Source organism: Equus asinus, chromosome 6 (genome assembly GCF_041296235.1).
Source record: "Equus asinus isolate D_3611 breed Donkey chromosome 6, EquAss-T2T_v2, whole genome shotgun sequence".
NCBI lineage: Eukaryota > Metazoa > Chordata > Mammalia > Perissodactyla > Equidae > Equus > Equus asinus.
Window position 1 is genome coordinate 40,570,097 of NC_091795.1, and position 22,070 is coordinate 40,592,166.

The 22,070-nt window shown below is 36.3% G+C and overlaps 1 protein-coding gene across 9 annotated transcripts in view; it reads right to left on the reverse strand.

Moving 5' to 3' along the window:
• The window catches only part of ALMS1 (ALMS1 centrosome and basal body associated protein), a 251,540-nt gene that overhangs the window by 40,761 nt on the left and 188,709 nt on the right, over positions 1-22,070 (reverse strand). For all 9 annotated transcript variants that reach the window (XR_011503935.1, XM_070511957.1, XM_070511958.1 and 6 more), the window contains 2 exons: positions 18,256-18,426; positions 2,462-3,627 (listed from right to left, as the gene is read on the reverse strand). Coding sequence is in view for 8 of the 9 variants with exons in the window: in XM_070511957.1 (XP_070368058.1) it covers positions 2,462-3,627; positions 18,256-18,426 (1,337 nt within the window). In the remaining variant the exon portion in view is untranslated. The remainder of the gene's footprint in view (positions 1-2,461; positions 3,628-18,255; positions 18,427-22,070) is intronic.

The following is a 22,070-nucleotide window of genomic DNA, read 5'->3' on the forward strand; positions in this document are numbered from 1 at the left end:
GACTTCAACAAAAGTAAACTGTTGTGCATCAACGGGCATTAATTAGTAAGTGAAAAGACAACCCAGAGAGTGGGAGCAAAAATTTGCAAACTATACATCTGATAAGGACCTACAATCCAGAAGATATAAAGAACTCTTGCAACTCAAAAACACAAAGACAAACAACTTAATTAAAAAGTGGACGAAGACTAGGATATACATGTGTCCAAAGAAGATATACAAATGGCTGACAAGCACATGAAAAGATGCTTAACATTGTTAGGGAAAGGGAAGGACAAATCAAAATGACAATGAGTATGAGATGCCTTTTCATACCCCTTAGGATGACAAAAAAAAAAAAGAAAAGGGCAAGTAAAAAGTGGTGGTGAATGCAGAGAAATCGGAACTCTCAGACATTTGCTGGTGGGAATGTAAAATGGTGTAGCCACTGTAGAAAACACTTTGGCAGTTCCTCTCTAAGCTAAACCCAGAATCCTCATATGACTCAGTATTTCCACTCCTAAGTAAATACCCAAAAGAACTCTATACAGGTGTTCAAATAAAAACTTGCACACAAATGTTCATATCAGTTCTATACACAACAGCCAAAAGGTGGAAATACCCCAAATGTCCATGAATGGATGAGTGGATAAATAAAATGTAGTATATATATGCAAGGGAATGTTATTCAGCCATAAAAAGAAATGAAGTATTGATACATGCTAGAATATGGATGAACCTTAAAAATATTATGCTAAAGTGAAAGAAGTCTGACACAATCATACAATCACATATTGTATGATTCTATTTATATGAAATAACCAGAACAGGTACATTCACAGAGACAGAAAGTAGATTCGTGTTTGTCAGGGGCTGGTGGGAAGGGGGAACAGAGTGACTGGTTAATGGATATGAGGTTTCCACAGGGGTGATGAAAAAGTTCTGAAACTAGATAGTGGTGATTGTTGTAAAACATTGTGAATGTATTCAGTGCTACTGAGTTGTACATGTTAAAACTGTAAACTTTATATTATGTGTATGTATTTTACCACACATACAAAAAACCCGCTACCTGGATCCTTTCCCCCTATCTCCTCTATGGAACAAAAGCCTTAGTTTGTGCCATTTCTAATTCTTCACTTCAAAAAGAAATCATACTGTACTATTTATATATGCAACCACTGCCACTGTCATTTAATACCTAACAAAATCTCAATTATTATTTATGGTATTATTAACATTATAGAATTATTACTATAAAATTATTATTATTATTAGAATTAATATATATGGTAAATTGTCTGAATGTCTTGTGCCTCCTTTCTAGACTAGTGGTCTCCAAATTTCTTGATCATGTGGTTCTATTGATGAAATATTTTTGAACACAAATTACCAAAGTAGGTATTTACTTATAAACTATATATTAATACTGTACTATTATAAGAGATATACAAAAATATAAATTATAAAAGGTTGAGAGAAATGAACATAAATCTAATATTTTTCTTTCTATACTCCAATGAACTATTGTGGAAGTATCCCTCTTTGGAGAACACTTTTCTAGACACCCCAAATTTTATTCTTGGTTTAAAGTACTGGTCTGCATCTGTTTGCCCCTCGAGATCCACCTTTACTGAACTCCATAAACTAAGGCCATAGCAGCCATATGAGTGTAAGGACGTGGTTGAGGGCTCTGTCACACTGCGCTGCCTTCTTTCTGAGGATGGATGAGAGAAATTCCTCTTAGGTCTCAGTACCAGAAATAGCTTAATGCTTTTGCAAATTTGTTTTTATATTATAGACTCACGTAATTGATCACAAAATTCTAGCAACACTAAGTGCTAGAAAACATAAAGAGAAATTTGTGACTCACTTTTAGCAACTATATCCACAAGGTTTATTAACCTCCCCTCTGGCTTCAACTTGTTTTCCCATCACTCACAATTCTTCATTATTTATTTTTTAAAATCATGTTGAAGCTCACCCCTCCCTGGCTTCAACTTACTTTTCCATCATTCCAATTCTTCATTTACTTAAAGATCATACTATATCACTTATATATGTGTGTATGTATATATGTGTATGTGTTGTATGTGCTTAAAAGCACCTCAAAATTTCTTGGAAGATAGGAGTAAACAAACAAAAACCAAACAAACAAATTAAAAAAAAACAACCAGGCAACGTTGTTTAGAATGGAGGTCATTCTAAACTTGAAGCTCCCCTATGCCAGGGGTCTACTTTGTAGATTCTGAAGAATTTAGCAGGAAAGCCCTTTATCCAAAGGGTAATTCGTAATGGGTGGTGATGAAAGAATGACAACTCACAATAGCACTGTACTACACTTTCTCACTCTTTTCCAGTTGGTAAGAAATGTTATAGCGAGGAAAGGGCAATTGGCTTTTTTTCACCTGTGTGCAAAGCTTAATGAGAAAGTCCACAAAAAAGGCAGTCACATTGCCAGATGGAATCTGTAGCCATGTACCTGGATGTGTTTCCTTCTGGTGTGCTCAGAAGTTATTTGAGGACGACATGTATCCAAAACTTTCTTGTTCTTCCTACTTCGCTTCTCAAGGTATCTCCTCTGATGGTCGGTGATGCTGCTGTATAATTTAATTCGCCTGGGTGACAAACAAACTCTTTCATGGCCAAAAGCTTTGATCAATCGAGCAGTGTCAATAGTAGAAATAGAGCTGCTCCTGTCATGCAAAGTCACTTCTTTATCTGTTTGGGTCAATGTGTCTGATTCCGCAGGAGAAGTGGTGGTGGAGAGGATGTTGGTAGCAGATTCTGTGAGCATCTCACTCTCCTCTGAGACTCTAGAATCTGAAGAAGTGTTGTTCACATAGTAAAAACCTGGTTGTTGTCTCAGAATATATTTATCAAATTTAATCTGTTCAATTTTAATCTGATTGGACCTCCTAGCTTGATGGGTGGAAAGCACTTTACCTTTTTTAAGATCTCCTGTGTTTTTATTGCACTTTTCTAGGCTTTTATACCATTTCTTTTTCTGAAGCTTGTTTTTCTGCTGTTGCTGTGTACCACTCCATTCCTTAACATCTCGTTCCCCTCTGCTATCATCCTGTGTACTTTCTGAGGGCCGGAGAGAATGTGTGATTGGATTCTGAAGAAGTTTAGCCAAACGATCAAGTCGCTCCACCAAGGATAGTTCTTTCTTGCCAGTGAACTCAGGAGGTTTCTGTTGCCTCTGTCGCTCCTGATACTTGTTCCACAGTTCATTCAAACTCACAGTGTGCTGAGTTGTTAGCTCTGCGGTCACCTTATGATCTCTTTTTGGATCATTAATTTGTTTGTCAAACTTTGGATATTCTTTAGCCTCACTTTTAGAAGTATGCATCGCTTCTTTGTTTTCCAAGTTTACATTGATACTGAGGCTCTCTATTTTGGTATAATCCATCTTTGTCTTTTCTACATTTTGATGATGAGGAGGAAGACAAATGTATTCTCTTTGTTTGTCCGGATGATGCTGAAAGAAATTTTTCCAGGAATGCTTCATGAAAATACTCCTTCCTAACGAATCATGGCAAAAATCTTGATCACTTGGTGGGTGCACTGGATGATGAAAGTAAAACTTGGCTGATCTGAAGACAGAATGGGTAGTATTTTCAAATTCTGAATGACATCTGGACTCTGAAAAGGAGGAAAAAAAAGATTTTGAAGGACTTTCAAACTATTTGCATTCCCTTCAGAAGGAGTATTCATACTTAATTCTTTAGCTATAGAACAAAGACCAAAGGAAAGAACAGTTTATATAAAGTTTCAGAAAATTCACTGCCTGCACAAAGGATTCATGCCTGTGCCTAGTGGCCAGACTTGCATGGTAAGAGTTGAAGAGACTCAGGGTCAAAGATCTGGATTCTGGGCTGGACTCTGACACAGACTGGCTGTGGGACCTCAAGGAAGGCACTTGAGTTCTCTGAATTTTAACAGCAGCTGCTGCATATTCACTGCCTGCTATGTCTGTGGTGTTATGGTATGTCTCTATATTTGTTTTTATTCCTTTTGATTCAATCTTGTTGACAAAACTAAGAGATAGGTAGTGGTAACCCCATTTTCAGCTAAGAAACTTAAGACTTCATTTTCATCATCAGTAATTAAATGGATGGAATAAAAAAAAGAAACTCTTTAACCATTTTGGAGCCTTTTAAAATTCCTTTCTGTGAACCATCTTTACATTCTTCCCCAATTTTTTTATTGGGGTAAAATACACCTAACATATAAAATTTACCCTCTTCCATCTTCACTTTTTGACAGTCATTATTCTACATCAAAACAGGAATTTTCAGATGTAATAATATCTTACAGTCATAAACCTTAATTGTAAACACTAATATGGGATCAATATACATTTTTGGAGTTCCAAGTCATGGGCAGAAACAAAGACATACACACGCAACAAAGTAACACTTGTAACTGTGGGATCTTTTCCACCCACACTACAGATTATTGGCAACTGCAGTTTTCATTAAATACTCTGGGAATTCTTAAGGCAATTTCCCCAGAATACAGTGGGATACAAGGGATCTGCTTTCACATACAAAAATAAAAATAAAACTCTCAAACCTCCCAATGAATCAAAGTCAGGACCAGATGGTTTCACTGGTGAATTTCACCAAATATTTAAAGAAGAATTACCACGAAACCTCAAATTCCTCAAAAAAAAGAAGAGGAGGGAACACTTCCAAACTCAATTTACGAAGCCAGCATTACCCTGATACCCAGACAACCACCCTACAAGAAAATTACAAGCCAATATCCTTCAAGAACATAGATGCAAAAATCCTCAATAAAAACTTAGGAAACCAAATTAAACAATATTTTAAGGGATCATACACTATGATCAAGTGGGATTTATTCCAGGGATGGAAGGGTGATTCAACATCTGCAAATCAATCAATGTGATCAACCACATTAACAAACTGTTCAAAATCATATGATCATCTCAGTAGATGCAGAAAAAGCATTTGACAAAATTCAATATCTATTTATGATAAAAACTCTCAAACAAAGGAAGTATAGAGGGAATGTATCTCAACATAATAAAGGCCATATGTGACAAGCCCACAGCTAACATCATACTCAATTGTGAAAAGGAGAAAGTTTATGCTCTAAGATTAGGAAGAAGACAAGGATGCCCAGTCACACCACTTTTATTCAACACAGTATTGGAGAGAGGGGAGGAGCAAAATGGCAGGGTGAGCTGACCCGGGATTCTCTCCCCTCCAAAGTATAACAAAAGATTGGAAGAACTGAATTTCAGAGAATAAACATAATGCCAGCTCGTTAGAGACCTATAATACCAAGAAGGCGGAGATCATAAACTTTGCTTATACCCTCGGAGGCGCTGGAACGGTAGGAGAGAACATCGCTCCCTCCCCTAGAGTCTGCGATTGCTGCCGCGCGGTCGGGAAGGAGCGGGGGAGGGGCCACGTGACGGGGGGGGGGGGGGGGTGTGTCATCCAGGACTCCTGCCGCTGGTTCAGTGGAGACCCGCTGACAGGGGGGAAAGCTTCCGTCCGCGGGGACCCTATAAATCAAGAGCCTTGGGAGACCAGAGAACAGAACTGATCTGAACCCAGACGGGTGCGTGTGAGTAACAGCCCCTCCCCCCCAGCAAAGCCAGTGGGCGCAGCCATCTTGCCCCAAGGCGGAGAGCTAACACGCCGCTCTCGACCCCCATCTAGTGGCGACAGGCTGTAACTGCAACTGAATTCTACCACCATGCGAAAAAACCGCTCCTCTACCATCCAGCAATTTATAAAAGCCCCAGACCAGAAGGAAAACAATAAAAACATAGAATTAAGTCCTGAGGACTTCGAATTAGGTAAACTAAGTGATAATGAGTTCAGAGCAGCTATAATCAAAAAACTCAATGAGGTAGAGAGAAAGATAGAGAAACAAGCCGAGTTCTGGAGTTACTTCACAAAAGAGATTGAAATCATAAAGAAAAATCAAACAGAATTACTTGAGATGAAAAACACAATGGACCAGATAAAACAGAATACGGATTCCCTGAATGCCCGTGTAGACAACATAGAGGAGAAAATTAGCATAATTGAGGATAGACAAGCTGAATGGCACCAGACAGAGGAAGAAAGAGAACTAAGAATTAAAAAAAATGAGGAAAATCTCCGAGAGATAATGGATTCAATGAGGATTAAGCACATAAGGATCATAGGAATTCCCGAGAATATGGAAAAGGAAAATGGAGCAGAAAGTGTGCTTAATGAAATTATTGAAGAGAACTTCCCAAATCTAGGGATCGACGGAGAAATGTGTGTAGAGGAGGGTTTTAGATCTCCTAGATTTGTCAATGTAAAAAGAGCAACCCCAAGGCACATAGTAGTAAAGTTGGCAAAAAGGAATGATAAGGAAAGAATACTCAGGGAAGTAAGGAAAAAAAAGAGAATAACCTATAAAGGAGCCCCTATCAGACTGTCAGCGGATTTCTCTACAGAATCCCTACAAGCTAGGAGAGAATGGAGTGACATATTCAAAGCTTTAAAGGATAAAAATCTTCAGCCAAGAATACTCTATCCAGCAAGAACTTCCTTCAGATATGAGGGAGAAATGAAATCTTTTCCAGACAAACAAAAGTTAAGGGAATTTGTAACTAAAAGCCCTCCACTACAAGAAATCCTCAAGAAGGCTCTCATACCTGAAAAAAGAAAAAAGGGAGAAAGGGGACACAATCCACAGACTAGGGAGACCAATGGATAGAACCAGAACAGGATAGCAAATATTGAATTATAGCATTAGGGTAAAGGTAAGGAAACTACCAAAACAAGCACGATCTTAGCACTCTAACTACCAATTAATAAGACGAGTTGGAATAAAAAATGAAAATAATTATTTAGGAGGGGAAGAGCAAAGGGTCTAAATCAGTATTGGTCAAGTAAGTAAGAGACCACCAGAGAATAGACTATATTATACACGAGATTCTAAATACAAACTTCAAGGTAGACACTAAAATAAAGTACAGAACAGAGTCACAAATCATAAGTAAGGAAAAATCTAAGAAACCCAGCATAAGAAATTACAGTATTAAATGGGTAGTCTAAAGCAAACAGGAAAAGAAACGCAGGAAAACAAGATAATGAGCGACAGATTAACAGCACTAAGTCCACATGCATCAATAATCACTCCCAATGTGAACGGATTGAACTCTCCAATAAAAAGACACAGAGTGGCAAAATGTATTAAAGAACACGATCCAACAATTTGTTGCCTCCAGGAAACACACCTCAGCCCCAAGGACAAACACAGACTCAGGGTGAAGGGGTGGAGGACAATACTCCAAGCAAAGAGCAAGGAAAAAAAGGCAGGTGTTGCAATTCTCATATCAGACCAAGTGGATTTCAAAATAAGACAGGTAAAGAGAGACACAGAGGGACAATATATAATGATCAAAGGGACACTTCATCAAGAAGAAATAATGCTTATAAATATCTATGCACCCAACACAGGAGCACCAAGATTCATAAAGCAACTATTAACAGACCTAAAGGAAGATGTTAAAAACAACACAATAATAGTAGGGGACCTCAACACCCCACTCACACCAATGGACAGATCATCCAGACAGAAAATCAACAAGGAAATAGTGGAGCTAAATGAAAAACTAAAACAATTGGACTTAATAGACATATATAGAACACTTCATCCAAAAACAGCAGAATACACATTCTTCTCAAGTGTGCATGGAACATTCTCAAGGATAGACCATATGTTGGGAAACAAGGCAAGCCTCTACAAATCTGAAAAAATTGAAATAGTAACAAGCATCTTCTCTGATCATAATGCTGTAAAGCTAGAAATTAATTACAAGAAAAAAGCTGAGAAAGGCACAAGGATGTGGAGACTAAACAATACACTACTGAACAAGCAATGGATCATTGAAGAAATTAAAGAAATAAAAAAATACCTGGAGACAAATGAAAATGACAACATGCCATACCAACTCATATGGGATACAGCAAAAGCTGTATTTAGAGGAAAATTCATCGCAATACAGACACATCTTAACAAACAAGAAAAATCCCAAATCAGCAATCTTAAAGTACACATAACCAAATTAGAGAAAGAAGAACAAAGCCCAAAGTCAGCAGAAGGAGAGAAATAATAAAAATCAGAGCAGAAATAAATGCTATTGAAACAAAAAGGCAGTAGAAAGGATCAATGAAACAAAGAGCTGGTTCTTTGAGAAGATAAATAAAATTGACAAACCCCTAGCCAGACTTACAAAGAAAAAAAGAGAGAAAGCTCAAGTAAACAAAATCAGAAATGAAAGAGGAGAAATAACAACAGACTCCACAGAAGTACTATGGATTATAAGAGAATACTACGAAAAATTATATGCCAACAAAATGGATAACCTAGAGGAAATGGATAAATTCTTGGACTCCTACAATCTCCCAAAGCTCACTCAAGAAGAATCAAACAATTTGAACAGGCCAATCACAAGGAAAGAGATAGAAACAGCCATCAAAAGCATCCCAAAGAATAAATCCCCAGGACTAGATGGCTTTCCTGGGGAATTCTACCAAACTTTCAGAGAGGATTTAATACCTATCCTTTTCAAGCTATTCCAAAAAATTAGGGAGGATGGAACACTTCCTAACACATTCTACGAGGCCAACATCATGCTGATACCAAAACCTGACAAAGACACCACAAAAAAAGAGAACTACAGGCCAATATCACTGATGAGCATAGATGCAAAAATTCTAAACAAAATTTTGGCAACCAGAATTCAGCAATTCATCAAAAGGATCATACAGCATGATCAAGTGGGATTCATACCAGGGACACAGGGATGGTTCAGCATCCCCAAATCAATCAACATGATACACCACATCAACAAAGTGAGGAATAAAAACCACATGATCAGCTCAATAGATGCAGAGAAAGCATTTGACAAGATCCAACAGCCATTTATGATAAAATCTCTCAACAAAATGGGCACAGAAGGGAACTACCTCAACGTAATAAAGGCCATATATGACAAACCCACAGCCAACATCATACTCAGTGGGCAAAAACTGAGCGCCATCCCCTTGAAAACAGGAACGAGACAACGATGCCCTCTATCACCACTCTTATTCAACATAGTACTGGAGGTCCTGGCCAGAGCAATCAGGCAAGAAAAAGGAATAAAAGGAATCCAAATAGGGAGGGAAGAAGTGAAACTCTTGCTGTTTGCAGACGACATGATCTTATATATAGAAAACCCCAAAGAATCCATTGGAAAACTTTTAGAAGTAATCAACAACTACAGCAAAGTTGCAGGGTATAAAATAAATTTGCATAAATCAGTAGCATTCTATATTCTAATAACGAACTAACAGAAAAAGAACTCAAGAACACAATACCATTCACAATCGCTACAAAAAGAATAAAATACCTCAGGGTGAATTTAACTAAGGAAGTGAAAGACCTATAAAATGAAAATTACAAGGCTTTTCTGAGAGAATTGGATGACGACATAAGGAGATGGAAAGACATTTCATGTACAAGTTAAAATGTCGATTCTACCTAAAGCAATCTACAGATTCAATGCTATCCCAATCAGATTCCCAATGACATTCTTTACAGAATTAGAACAAAGAATCCTAAAATTCATATGGGGCAACAAAAGACCCCGAACTGAGAAAGCAATCCTGAGAAAAAAGAACAAAACGGGAGGCATCACAATCCCTGACTTCAAAACATACTACAAAGCTACAGTAATCAAAACAGCATGGTATTGGTAAAAAAAAAAACAGGTGCACAGATCAATGGAACAGAATTGAAAGCCCAGAAATAAAACCACACATCTATGGACAGCTTATCTTCGACAAAGGAGCTGAGGGCATACAATGGAGAAAAGAAAGTCTCTTCAACAAATGGTGCTGGGAAAACTGGAAAGCTATATGTAAAGAATGAAAATTGACCATTCTTTCTCACCATTCACCAAAATAAACTCAAAATGGATCAAAGACCTAAAGGTGAGACCTGAAACCATAAGGCTTCTGGAAGAAAATGTAGGCCGTACACTCTTTGACATCAGTATTAAAAGGATCTTTTTGGACACCATGTCTTCTCAGAAGGGAAACAAGAGAAAGAATAAACAAATGGGACTCCATCAGATTAAAGAGCTTCTTCAAGGCAAATGAAAACAGGATTGAAACAAAAAAATACCCACTAACTGGGAAAAAATATTTGCAAGTCACATATCTGACAAAGGCTTAATATCCATAATATACAAAGAACTCACACAACTCAACAAAAAATCAAACAACCCAATCAAAAAATGGGCTGGAGACATGAACAGACATTTCTCCAAAGAAGATATACTGATGGCCAATAGGCACATGAAAAGATGTTCATCATCGCTGATCATCAGGGAAATGCAAATCAAAACTACAGTAAGATATCATCTTACACCCGTTAGAATGACAAAAATATCTAATAGTAACAAATGTTGGAGTGGCTGTGGAGAAAAAGGAACCCTCATACACTGCTGGTGGGAATGCAAACTGGTGCAGCCGCTATGGAAAACAGTATGGAGATTCCACAAAAAATTAAAAATAGAACTACCATACGACCCAGCTATCCCACTACTGGGTGTCTATCCAAAGAGCTTGAAGTCAGCAATTCCAAAAGTCCTATGCACCCCAATGTTTATTGCATCATTATTTACAATAGCCAAGACATGGAAGCAACCTAAGTGCCCATCAACAGATGATTGGATAAAGAAGATGTGGTATATAGATACAATGGAATACTACTCAGCCATAAAACAGAACAAAATCGTCCCATTTGCAATAACATGGATGGACCTTGAGGGAACTATGTTAAGGGAAATAAGCCAGTTAGAGAAGGACAATCTCTGTATGACTCCACTCATGAGGAATTTAAAAATGTAGACAAAGAGAACAGATTGGTGGCTACCAGGGGAAAGATGGGGTGAGAGGTGGGCACAAAGGGTGAAGGGGTGCACCTACAACACGACTGACAAACAATAATGCACAACTGAAATTTCACAAGATTGTAACCTATCATTAACTCAATAAAAATTAAAAAGAAAAAAGAAGAAAGATCTCAAGTAAAAGAACCCTAAACTTCCACCTTAAGCCATTGGAAAAAGAGCAAACTAAAACTAAAGTGAGCAGAAGGAAGAAAATCATAAAGGTTAGAGTGCAAATTAACGAAATAGAGAATCAAAAAAAGAGAAAAATAATTAAAATCAAAAGTGGGTTCTCTGAAAAGACCCAGAAAATCGACAAACTTCTAGCTAGATTGACCAATAAAAAAATGAGAAGACGTACAAGAAAAATGAAAGAGGGAACATTAGTACCAACTTATTGCCAATAAATAAATTTTATTTATTTACAGAAATAAAAAGGATTACATATAAAGGAATACCATGAACTATGTATGCCAACGTGTTAGATAATGTAGATGAAATGGACAAATGCCATTCCTAGAAGCCACAAACTACTGAAACTGATTCAAGAAATAACAGACAATCTGAATAGACCTAAAGCAAGTGAATTAATAATTTGAAAACTGACCTAGAAAGTAAAGTCCAGACCCAGATGGCTTCACCTCTGAATTCTACCAAACGTTTAAATAATTAATATGAATTTTTCATAAATTCTTCAAGAAAATAAAGAGTACAGAATACTTCTCAATTCATTTTATGAGGCCAGGGTTACCCTAATAATAAAACCCAACAAAGATATCACAAGAAAACTAGAGACTAATATCTCTTATGAGTAGACAAAAAAATCCTCAACAAAATGCTAGCAAACTAAATTCAGCAACATAAAAAAAGAATTATACATCATGACCAAGTGGGATTTACCCCACAAATGCAAGGTTGGCTCAATATCCAAAAATCAAGGTTGGCTCAACATCCAAAATTCAATCTATATTAAAATAAAAAATAAAACTCACTTGATCATCTCAAAAGACACAGAAAAGGCACTTGACAAAATCCAATGCCCTTTGATAAAAACACTCAATAAACTAGGAATAGACAGGAACTTTGTCAATCTGATAAAGGGCATCTATGAAAAACTCACAGCTATCAATGATGAAAGACAAGATGTCTGTCCCCTATACAGGAAGATACAAGGATGTCTGCACTTGCAACTTCTACTCAACACTTTACTGGAGGTGCTAGCCAGGGCAATGAGGAGGAAAAAAAAAGGCATCCAGATTGCAAAGGAAGAAGTAAAACTATATTTCACAGATGACAAGATCTTATATCTAGAACATCCTAAGGAATACATTAAAAACTATTAGAATTAATAAATGAGTTCAGCATGGTTGCAGGATAAAAGATAAATATAAAAAATCATTTGTATTATTATAAGCTTGTAATTAACAAACAAAATGACATTAAGAAAACCATTCTATTCACAACAGCATCAAAAAACCTAAAATATTTAGGAATAAATTTAACAAAAGAAGTGCAAAACTTCTACTCTGAAAACTACAAAACATGTGGAAAGAAATTAAAGAAGATCTAAATAAATGGAAAACATTCCATGTTCATGGACTGGAAGACTTAAGACTGTTAAGGCAATACTCTCCAAATTGATCACAGATTCAACACAACCCCTATGAAAATCTTAGCTGATTTCTTTGTGGAAACCGCCAAGGTGATTCCAAAATTCATATGGAATTGTAAGGGACCCAGAATAGCCAACACAATCTGAAAAATAAGACAAAGTTGGAGGACTCACACTTTCCAATTTCAAAACTTACTACACATTAACAGTAATCAAGACAGTGTGGCACTGAAACAAGGATAGACATACAGATCATTGGAAGAGAATTGAGAGTCCAGAAATAAACCCATACTTTATAGTCAAATAATTTTCAATAAGGGTGCCTCACCCATTCAACGAGTACAGAACAGTTCTTTTAACAAATGGTGCTGGGACAACTGGATATCCACATGGCAAAAAAATAAAGGTCGACCCTTACCTGAGATCATATACAAAAACTAACTCAAAATGGATCAAAGACCTAAATGTAAAGCTAAAACAATAAAACTCCTAGAAGAAACCATAGAGTTAAATCTTCATGACCTTGGATTTGGCAAAGGACTGCTAGATATGACACCAAGAGCAGCAGCAACAAAAGAAAAAACAGATATGTTAGACTTCATCAAAGTTAAAAACACTTGTGCTTTCAAGAACATCATCAAGAAAGTGAAGAGACAACCCACAGAATGGGAGAAAATATTTGCAAATCAACATTTTGATAAGGAATATGTATCTAGAATACATAAAGAACTCTTACAACTCAATAAAAAGAGAAATAACCCAAATAAAAACCAGGTCAGGATCTGAATACACATTTCTCCAAGAAGATATACAGTTGGCTAATAAGCACACAAAAAGATGTTCAACATCATTAGTCATGAGGGAAATGCAAATCAAAAGCAAAATGAGATACCAGTTTACACCCAGTAGGATGGCTTAAATAAAAAAGTCAGATGGTAAGAAGTGTTGGTGAGGTTCTAGAGAAACTGGAATCCTCATACACTGCTAGTGGGAATTTAAAAATGGTGCAGCCACTTTGGCAAACAGTCTGACAGTTCCTCAAACAATTAAACATAAAGTTATCACATGACCCCGAAATTCCACTCCTAGGTATATACCCAAGAGAAATTAAAACATATGTCCATATAAAACCTTGTACATGAATGTTTATAGAAACATTATGCATAATAGCCAAAAGGGAGAAACAACACATATGTCCATCAACAAACAAATGGATAAACAAAATGTGGTAGACATACAATGGAATATTATTGAGCTTTTAAGTGAATACAGTATTGATATATGTTATAACTTAGATGAACCTGAAAACACTCTGAGTGAAAAGAAGCCAGTCACAAAAGTCTACATATTGTATGATTCAATCTCCCAGAATAGGGAAATCTATAGAGACAAAGTAGATCAGTGGTTGACTTATGGCTGAGAGCGGGATGATGAGGGGGTAAAGGGGTGATAGCTAAAGGGTATATAGGGTTTCTTTTTGAGGTGATGAAATGTTCTAAAATTAACTGTTGATGGTTACACATATCTGTGAATAGCATAAAAACAATTGACTGTACACTTTGGGTGAATTGTATGATACATGCATTATATATCAATAAAGCTATCTGGAAAAACATTCTATGGGAATCTGGAAGGTTTGCTTTTTAAAATTTTTTTATTTACATATATCTCTTAGATTAACCTCATTATTTGCATTATTCCCAGATGTTTTAACTTTGTTTTTTTCTAAATTTCATTCCTATGATCTATCACGAGCTAAGTATGTGTCTTCAAGCTCCCTACTACTATTCCATATTGTTCATTTCTCCTTGAAGGTCCTCTAGGGTTTTCTGTTAGTTTATGGCCTGTTTTGCACTTTTTACTCTCAAAAGTAAATTCCCCTCTCCACTCTTAAGCATCTTTTGCCTAACAATATATCATGAGTTGTTTTCACATCTTTTCATTTCTAGATCTTCATTCCTTTTTAAGGCAATAAAAACTTCCTTATTGATGGTGCTCCCAGTTTTCATCTATTTTTTATTCTATTTCATGTTTAAAGATTTATGTGTTATAGCCTCATTGTGGACTGAAAATTAGTATAAAAATACTCCTCTTTAATTCCTGCCAACACTTTTGGTGTAGAATTTAATCTCATCTATATTAATATCATGCCTCTGAATTTCTTTTTGTCTCTAGTTTTCCTTTTACTTTCAACCTTTCTGAGTTGTTTTATTTTCAGTGTCTCCTATATAGCATGTAACTGAGTTTGTTTTATAACCTAACCTGAGAAGTTTTTTTTAAATAGGTGAAATTATTGCATATGTTTGTTTATATAGTCTTATATGCTCTCCACTCTCTCATTTTATGGTATTTTTTCTGTTCTTACAAATTTACTTTGTTTTCCTTTTTCCTCCCTCTACCCATCTGCTACTCCTACCATTTCTCGAAATATTTTGGATGTTTTATGGTTTTAACTCTTTTAGAGGTAACTTTTATAATTTTAAATACCATACTTACACATGTATTTTTTGATTTATCAACTTTAAAGATGAAATCAGCTCACTTTTACTTCCTTTAACCTCCCTTTCTTCTGCTTGTCCCTTTGCTGTTTTTCTTTCTGTTTTTTCTGTGTGGATGTTTATACAATTTGTTCTTTTTCTTTGAAATTTAGTACTATCACCAACATACGTCTGGGTGTTGATTTTTATATATAATTTTTTCCTAGGACTTGGAATATCCTTTTAAATTGCAGGTTCAGTTTTCCTTATACATTTTATTATTTTTTTATCTTCTTTAGAGACACCAATAGATAGCATTGTGTTGGATTTTCATTGTCGGTCCTCAAATTATTATTTTTTCCAATTGCTATAATCTCCTTTTTCTCTTAATTGGTACAATTTTTTCCCTTCGATTTTTTTTTCTGATCTCCTAAATCTCTCTTTACATCTCATTATTATCTCAACTTTTATTTTATTATTTCATGTCTTCTATAATTATTCAGAGTGCAAAATATTTAGAGAAAATTTTCTTCTGTCTTCTAGAAAGTGTTTTTACAGATAATAATTCCATCTTTCTTTTCCAAGGTATGTCTCCTACACTACCCATTGCAGACTTGCAATATTCTGCTTTTTCATCTTATACATTCTTTTTTTTATTGTGGTAAAAAGTACATTGGTGGTCCAGCGGTTAAGATTTGGTGCTCTCATCACCATGGCCTAGGTTTATTTCCTGGTCAGGGAACCATATCACCCGTTTATCAGTTGTCATACTATGGCAGTTACATGTTGCTGTGATGCTGAAAGCTAAGGCACAGGTATTTCAAATACCAGCAGGGTCACCCAGCTGGTGGACAGGTTTCTGTGGAGCTTCCAGGCTAGGAAGAAGGACCTGGCCACCCGCTTTTCAAAAAATTGGCCATGAAAACCCTATGAATAGCAACAGAGCACTGCCAAAAGGCTGGGCAGGGTTCAGCTGTGCTGTACACAGGGTTGCTAGTAGTCAGAACTGACTCGTCAGCACTAACAACAAAAAAACAACATTAAATTACCATCTTAATCATTTTTAAGTACACAGTTCAGTAGTGTTAATATACTCACATTGTTGTATAGCAGATGTCTAGAATGTCTTCATCTTGTAACACCGAAACTCTATATTCACTAAACACTAATTATCCCTCCCTTCTCTCTCCAGCCCTTGGCAACTACTTTTCTAATTTATGTTTCTATGATTTTGACCACTTCAGACGCTTCATAAGTGGAATATAGAGTATTTGTCCTTTTTTGACTAGCTTACTTCACTTAGCACAATGTCCTCGAGGTTCATCTATGTTGTAGAACATGACAAGATTTCCTTCTTTTTTAAGGCTGCCTAATATTCTATTGTATGTGTATACCACACTTTCTTTATCCATTCATCTGCTGATGAATATTTGGGTTGTTTCCATATCTTGATTATTGTGAATAATGCTGCAATGAACATGGGTGTGCAGATATCTCTGAGATCCTGCTTTGAATTCTTGTGGATATACAGCCAGAAGTGGGATTGCTGGATCATATGGTAATTCTATTTTTAACTTTTTGAGGAACTCCCATACTATTTTCCCTAATGGCTGCACCATTTTATATTCCTGCCAACAGTGCACAAGGGTTCCAATCTCTCTGCATCCTTGCCAACAATTATTTTCCGTTCTTTTGATATACTGGCCATCCTAATGGGTGTGAAGTGGTATCTCATTGTGGTTTGATTTGCATTTCTCTGATGATCAGTGATATTGAGCATCTTTTCATAAGCTTGTTGGCCATTTATATATTTTCTTTGGAGAACTGTCTATTCAAGTCCTTTGCCCATTTTTAAACTGGGTTTCTTTGTTGTTGTTGAGTTATAGAAGTTCTATATATAACCTGGATATCAACTACTTATCACGATTTACAAATATTTTCTCCCATTCCATAGGTTGCCTTTCCACTCTGTTGACTGTATCCTTTGATGCAGAGTTTTTAATTCCAATGTAGTATAATTTTCTTACTTTTGTTTTTGCTGCCTATGCTTTTTGTGTCATATCCAGGAAATCACTGCCAAATCCAGTATCATAAAGCCTTTCTCCTGTTTTCTTCTAAGAGTTTTATAATTTTAGCTCTTAGGTTTGGATCTTTGATCTGTTTTGAGTTAATTTTTATACACAGTAAAAGGTAAGAGTCCAGGGGCTGGCCCCGTGGCCGAGCGGTTACGTTGGCACGCTCCGCTGCAGGCGGCCCAGTGTTTCGTTGGTTCGAATCCTGGGCACGGACATGACACTGCTCATCAAACCACGCTGAGGCAGCGTCCCACATGCCACAACTAGAAGGACCCACAACAAAGAATATACAACTATGTACCGGGGGGCTTTGGGGAGAAAAAGGAAAAAATAAAATCTTAAAAAAAAAAAAAAAATGTAAGAGTCCAATTTCATTCTTTTGAACGTGGATATACAGTTTTCCAACACCATTTGTTGAAGAGACTGTTCTTTCCCCACTGTGTAGTCTTGGCATCCTTGTGGAAAATCATTTATCTTATATATCTTATCTTGATGTAAGCAGCTCCACCGGGACTATTTTCAAAGTACAATATGGATAGATCAGCTCCTTGACTCCTTTCTTTCCTTACCTGGGTACTGTTCTATCTTCCTCTGAGAGGCAGAATTTGAGACCTTGGTAGTAATGGCTTATGTCTTATATGCTTTTCTTTTACGTTAGAAAAAGGGGGCCATGGGTAAATATAAATAGATTTGATCTTGGCTCTTTTTTACTGTAATTTTTTTGAAGTTTGTCTTAAGATTCTGTCTTTGTCACAGACAAATGCCTTTAGGCATTTTAAGTTTTAGATTTTTTTAAAAAAAACTTTAAGTTTTAGATTTTTCCTGTTTCAGTACTGACATATGATACTTTACTTCTAATATTATCACCTTAGCTATTTATTTGGAATACTGTTTCTAAGTTGCCAATGTCTTTTACCAGAAATAATGACTATTTTACAAATCAATTTGTATACCCACATAGACAAAGTAGCACTGATTTGCATAAGAAGGTAAAAAATAAATAAAAGAAAAAATGGATCTCTTGTTAAATTGTGAGGCTATATTCTCATCAGAATTAAACGGAAACTCAGACATAGGCATTCTCTCTCCCTCTCTCTCCCTCTCACACACACACATACATACCCCTCCCCACCTCAATCCCATTACCTGCAATATCTATCTGCAAAGATTTTTTATCTTCAGCCCAGGCTTCCTTAGGAAGTTCGCTCTTACTATGGATCTCCTCTTTCTGTTCAGTGGCTTGAGCATCTGGCAGGCTTTCAATCTTTGTGTCTTGTAGTTGAGCTGAGCGCTCTGCAGCAGTAGCATCACTGGAACCTTAGAGAGGGACATTAACACACTATACAGACAGGAAGTTGACAAAAAATATTTTAAAATACCTCTCAAGCATATACTATGTGAAAGGCATTATTACTGGAGTTGAAACTGCCGATTTAAGCTGGAGTTAAAAAAAGATATGTACAAAATAGATGTCATACAAAGTACAAGAATTACACTATAAGAGAAAGACAGATAAAGAAGTATAAATACTCAAGGAGGGAAACTACTTCCAGCTAGGAGGATCATGGAAGAACTCTGGAGTAAAGTAACAAATGATTTGGGTGTTAGAAGACAGTAAGCTAGGATACACACTGAGATGGAAGGAGAAAGGCATTTTGGGTAAAGGCGACTACATAAGAAAAGAATGCAGTCAGGAAAGCAACTGAACATCTAAGACATAGAGCAAGTATATGGTTTTGATTATATAATTTATAAGGAAAAGAGGTAAAAACAAGCTTTGAAAAGTTGTTTGGGAGCCAATACTGTTTTGAAAGACCATGCTAAGAGAATTTAGATTTTATTCTTAAGGGCAATGAAAACTTTTTGATCAGGAGATTAACATGATCAAAATTGTTTCTGGAACGTTCAGTAAGCAAGAACAAAAAGGGAAGTAAAATTTTGAAGTGTTGCCCAGAACACAATATAATTTTTGAAAAAAAGCAATACATGAAAAAAGAGAAATGGCTAATTATGCTCCAGAGACTACTAGCTATCTTCTGAAATCCATTTTCCTTTTCCTCTAAAATATAACCCTAACTTAGATGGGCATGTAGTTACCAGAATAAAGATTATATTTCCCAGCCTTTCTGGCAACATAGCTTGGTGTGACCATGTGACTAAGTATGGTCAATAGGATGGAAGGGGAATGTACATGTAACTTTTGAGAAGTATTTAAAGGAAGGAATATCATTTTTCTTTCCCTTTCTTTCTCCTGGCTGGAATACGGGCCTGATGGCTTCAGCATGAGAATGGAGGCTAAAAATGTTGGAGCAACAGGAAGAAAAGAGCTTTGTTTCCTGATACTCTGGAGTACCATGTCAACCCTAGATGTCTACCTCTGGATTTTTACAAGAGAAATAATTTCCTGTCTATTTTATTTTATTGAGGTCATAATAGTCTATAACATCGTGCAATTTTAGTTGTACATTATTATTTGTCAGTTACCATACAAATGTACCCCTTTACCCTATGCCCACCCCCAACCCCTTTCCCCTCTGGTAACCACTAATCTGTCCTCTTTACCCATGTGTTTGTTTATCTTCCTTTGTCTGGCTTATTTCACTTAACATGATGCCCTCAAGTTCCATCCATGTTGTTGCGAATGGGACGATTTTGTCTTTTTTTATGGCTGAGCCGTATTCCATTGTGTATATATATATATATATATATACCACATCTTCTTTCTCCATTCATCAGTCAATGGGCACTTGGGTTGCTTCCACATCTTGGCTATTGTGAAGAACGCCGCAATGAACATAGGGGCACATAAGTCTCTGAATTGTTGATTTCAAGTTCTTTGAATAAATACCCAGTAGTGGGATAATGGAGTCATATGGTATTTCTATTTTTAATATTTGGAGAAATCTATATACTGTTTTCCCTAGTGGCTGCACCAATTTGCATTCCCACCAGCAGTATACGAGGTTTCCCTTTGCTCCACATCCTCTCCAACATTTGTTATTTTTTATCTTGGTGATTACAGCCATTCTAATGGGTGTAAGGTGATATCTCAGTGCAGCTCTGATTGGCATTTCCCTGATGACTAGTGATGTTGAACTTCTTTTCTTGTGTTTATTGGCCATCTGTCTATCTTCTTTGGGAAAATGTCTGTTCATATCCTCTGCCCATTTTTTGATCAGGTTGTTTATCTCTTTGTTGTTGAGTTGTGTGAGTTCTTTAGATATTTCGGAGATTAACCCCTGGTTGGATATATGATTTGCAAATATTTTCTCCCAGTTGGTAGGTTGTCTTTTTGTTTTCTTCCTGGTTTCCTTTGCCTTGCGGAAGCTCTTTAGTCTGATGAAATCCCATTTGTTTATTTTTTCTTTTGTTTCCTTTGCCCAAGTAGACACAGTATTCAAAAAGAAGCTTCTAAGGCTGATGTCAAAGAGTGTACTGTCTATATTTTCTTCTAGGACTTTTACGGTTTTCTGGCCAAAACTTCCAGTACCATGTTGAATAAAAGTGGAGAGAATGGGCACTCTCGTCTTATTCTTGTTATCAGAGGGATGGCTTTCAGATATTCCCTGTTGAGTATGATGTTAGCTGTGGGTTTGTCACATATGACCTTTATTATGTTGAGGTACTTTCCTTCTATATCAATTTTATTGAGAGATTTTATCCTAAATGGATGTTGGATCTTATCAAATGCTTTCTTTGCGTCTACTGAGATAATCATGTGGTTTTTCTTCCTCATTGTGTTAATGTGGTGTATCACATTGATTGACTTGCAGATGTTGAACCATCCCTGCATCTGTGGTATATAGCCCACTTGATCATGGTTTATGATCCTTTTAATGTATTACTGTATCTGGTTTGCCAATATTTTGTTCAGGATTTTTCTATCTATGTCATCAGCAATACTGGCCTGTAATTTTCCTTCTTTATGTTGTCCTTGTCTGGCTTTCAGATCAGGGCGATGTTGACCCAATAAAATGTGTTAGGAAGTGTTCCATCTTCTTCAACGTTTTGGAATAGCTTGAGAAGGATAGGTACTAAATCTTCTTTGAATGTTTGGCAGAATTCTCCAGAGAAGCCATCTGGTCCTGGACTTTTGTTCTTTGGGAGGTTTTTGATTACTGTTTCAATCTCTTTATTTGTGACTGGTATATTCAGATTCTCTATTTCTTATTGATTCAGTTTTGGGAGGTTGTATGAGTCTAAGAATGTATTCATTTCTTCTAGATTGTTCAATTTGTTGGCATAGACTTTTTCATAGTATTCTCTTATAATCTTTTGTACTTCTCTGGTATCTGTTGTAATTTCTCCTTTTTCATCTCTAATTTTATTGGTTTGAGCCTTCTCTCTTTTTTTCTTAGTGAGTCTGGCTAAGAGTTTGTCAATTTTGTTTATCCTCTCAAAGAACCAGCTATTAGTTTCCTTGATCCTTTTAATTGTTTTTTTTTGTTTCTATCTCATTTATTTCTGCTGTAATTTTTATTATTTCCCTCCTTTTGCTGACTTCGGGCTTTGTTTGTTTCTCTTTTTCCAATTCTGTTAGGTGTAGTTTAAGATTGCTTATTTGAGATTTTTCTTGTTTATTAAGGTGGGCCTGTATTGCTATGAATTTCCCTCTTGGGTCGCTTTTGCTGCATCCCATATGAGTTGGTATGGTGTATTTTCATTTTCATTTGTCTCCAGGTATTTTTTTACTTCTCCTTTAATTTCTTCAGTGATCCATCGGTTGTTCAGTAGCATGCCATTGAGTCTCCACATATTTATTACTTTCCCAGCTTTTTTCATGCATATGATTTCTAGTTTCACAGCATGATGGTCAGGAAATATGCTTGAGATAATTTCAATCTTCTTAAATTTACCGAGGCTTGCCTTGTCTCCAAATCCATGGTCTATGTTTGAGAGTGCTCCATGTGCGCCTGGGAAGAGTGTGTGTTCTGCTGGTTTTGGATGCAGCGTTCTACATA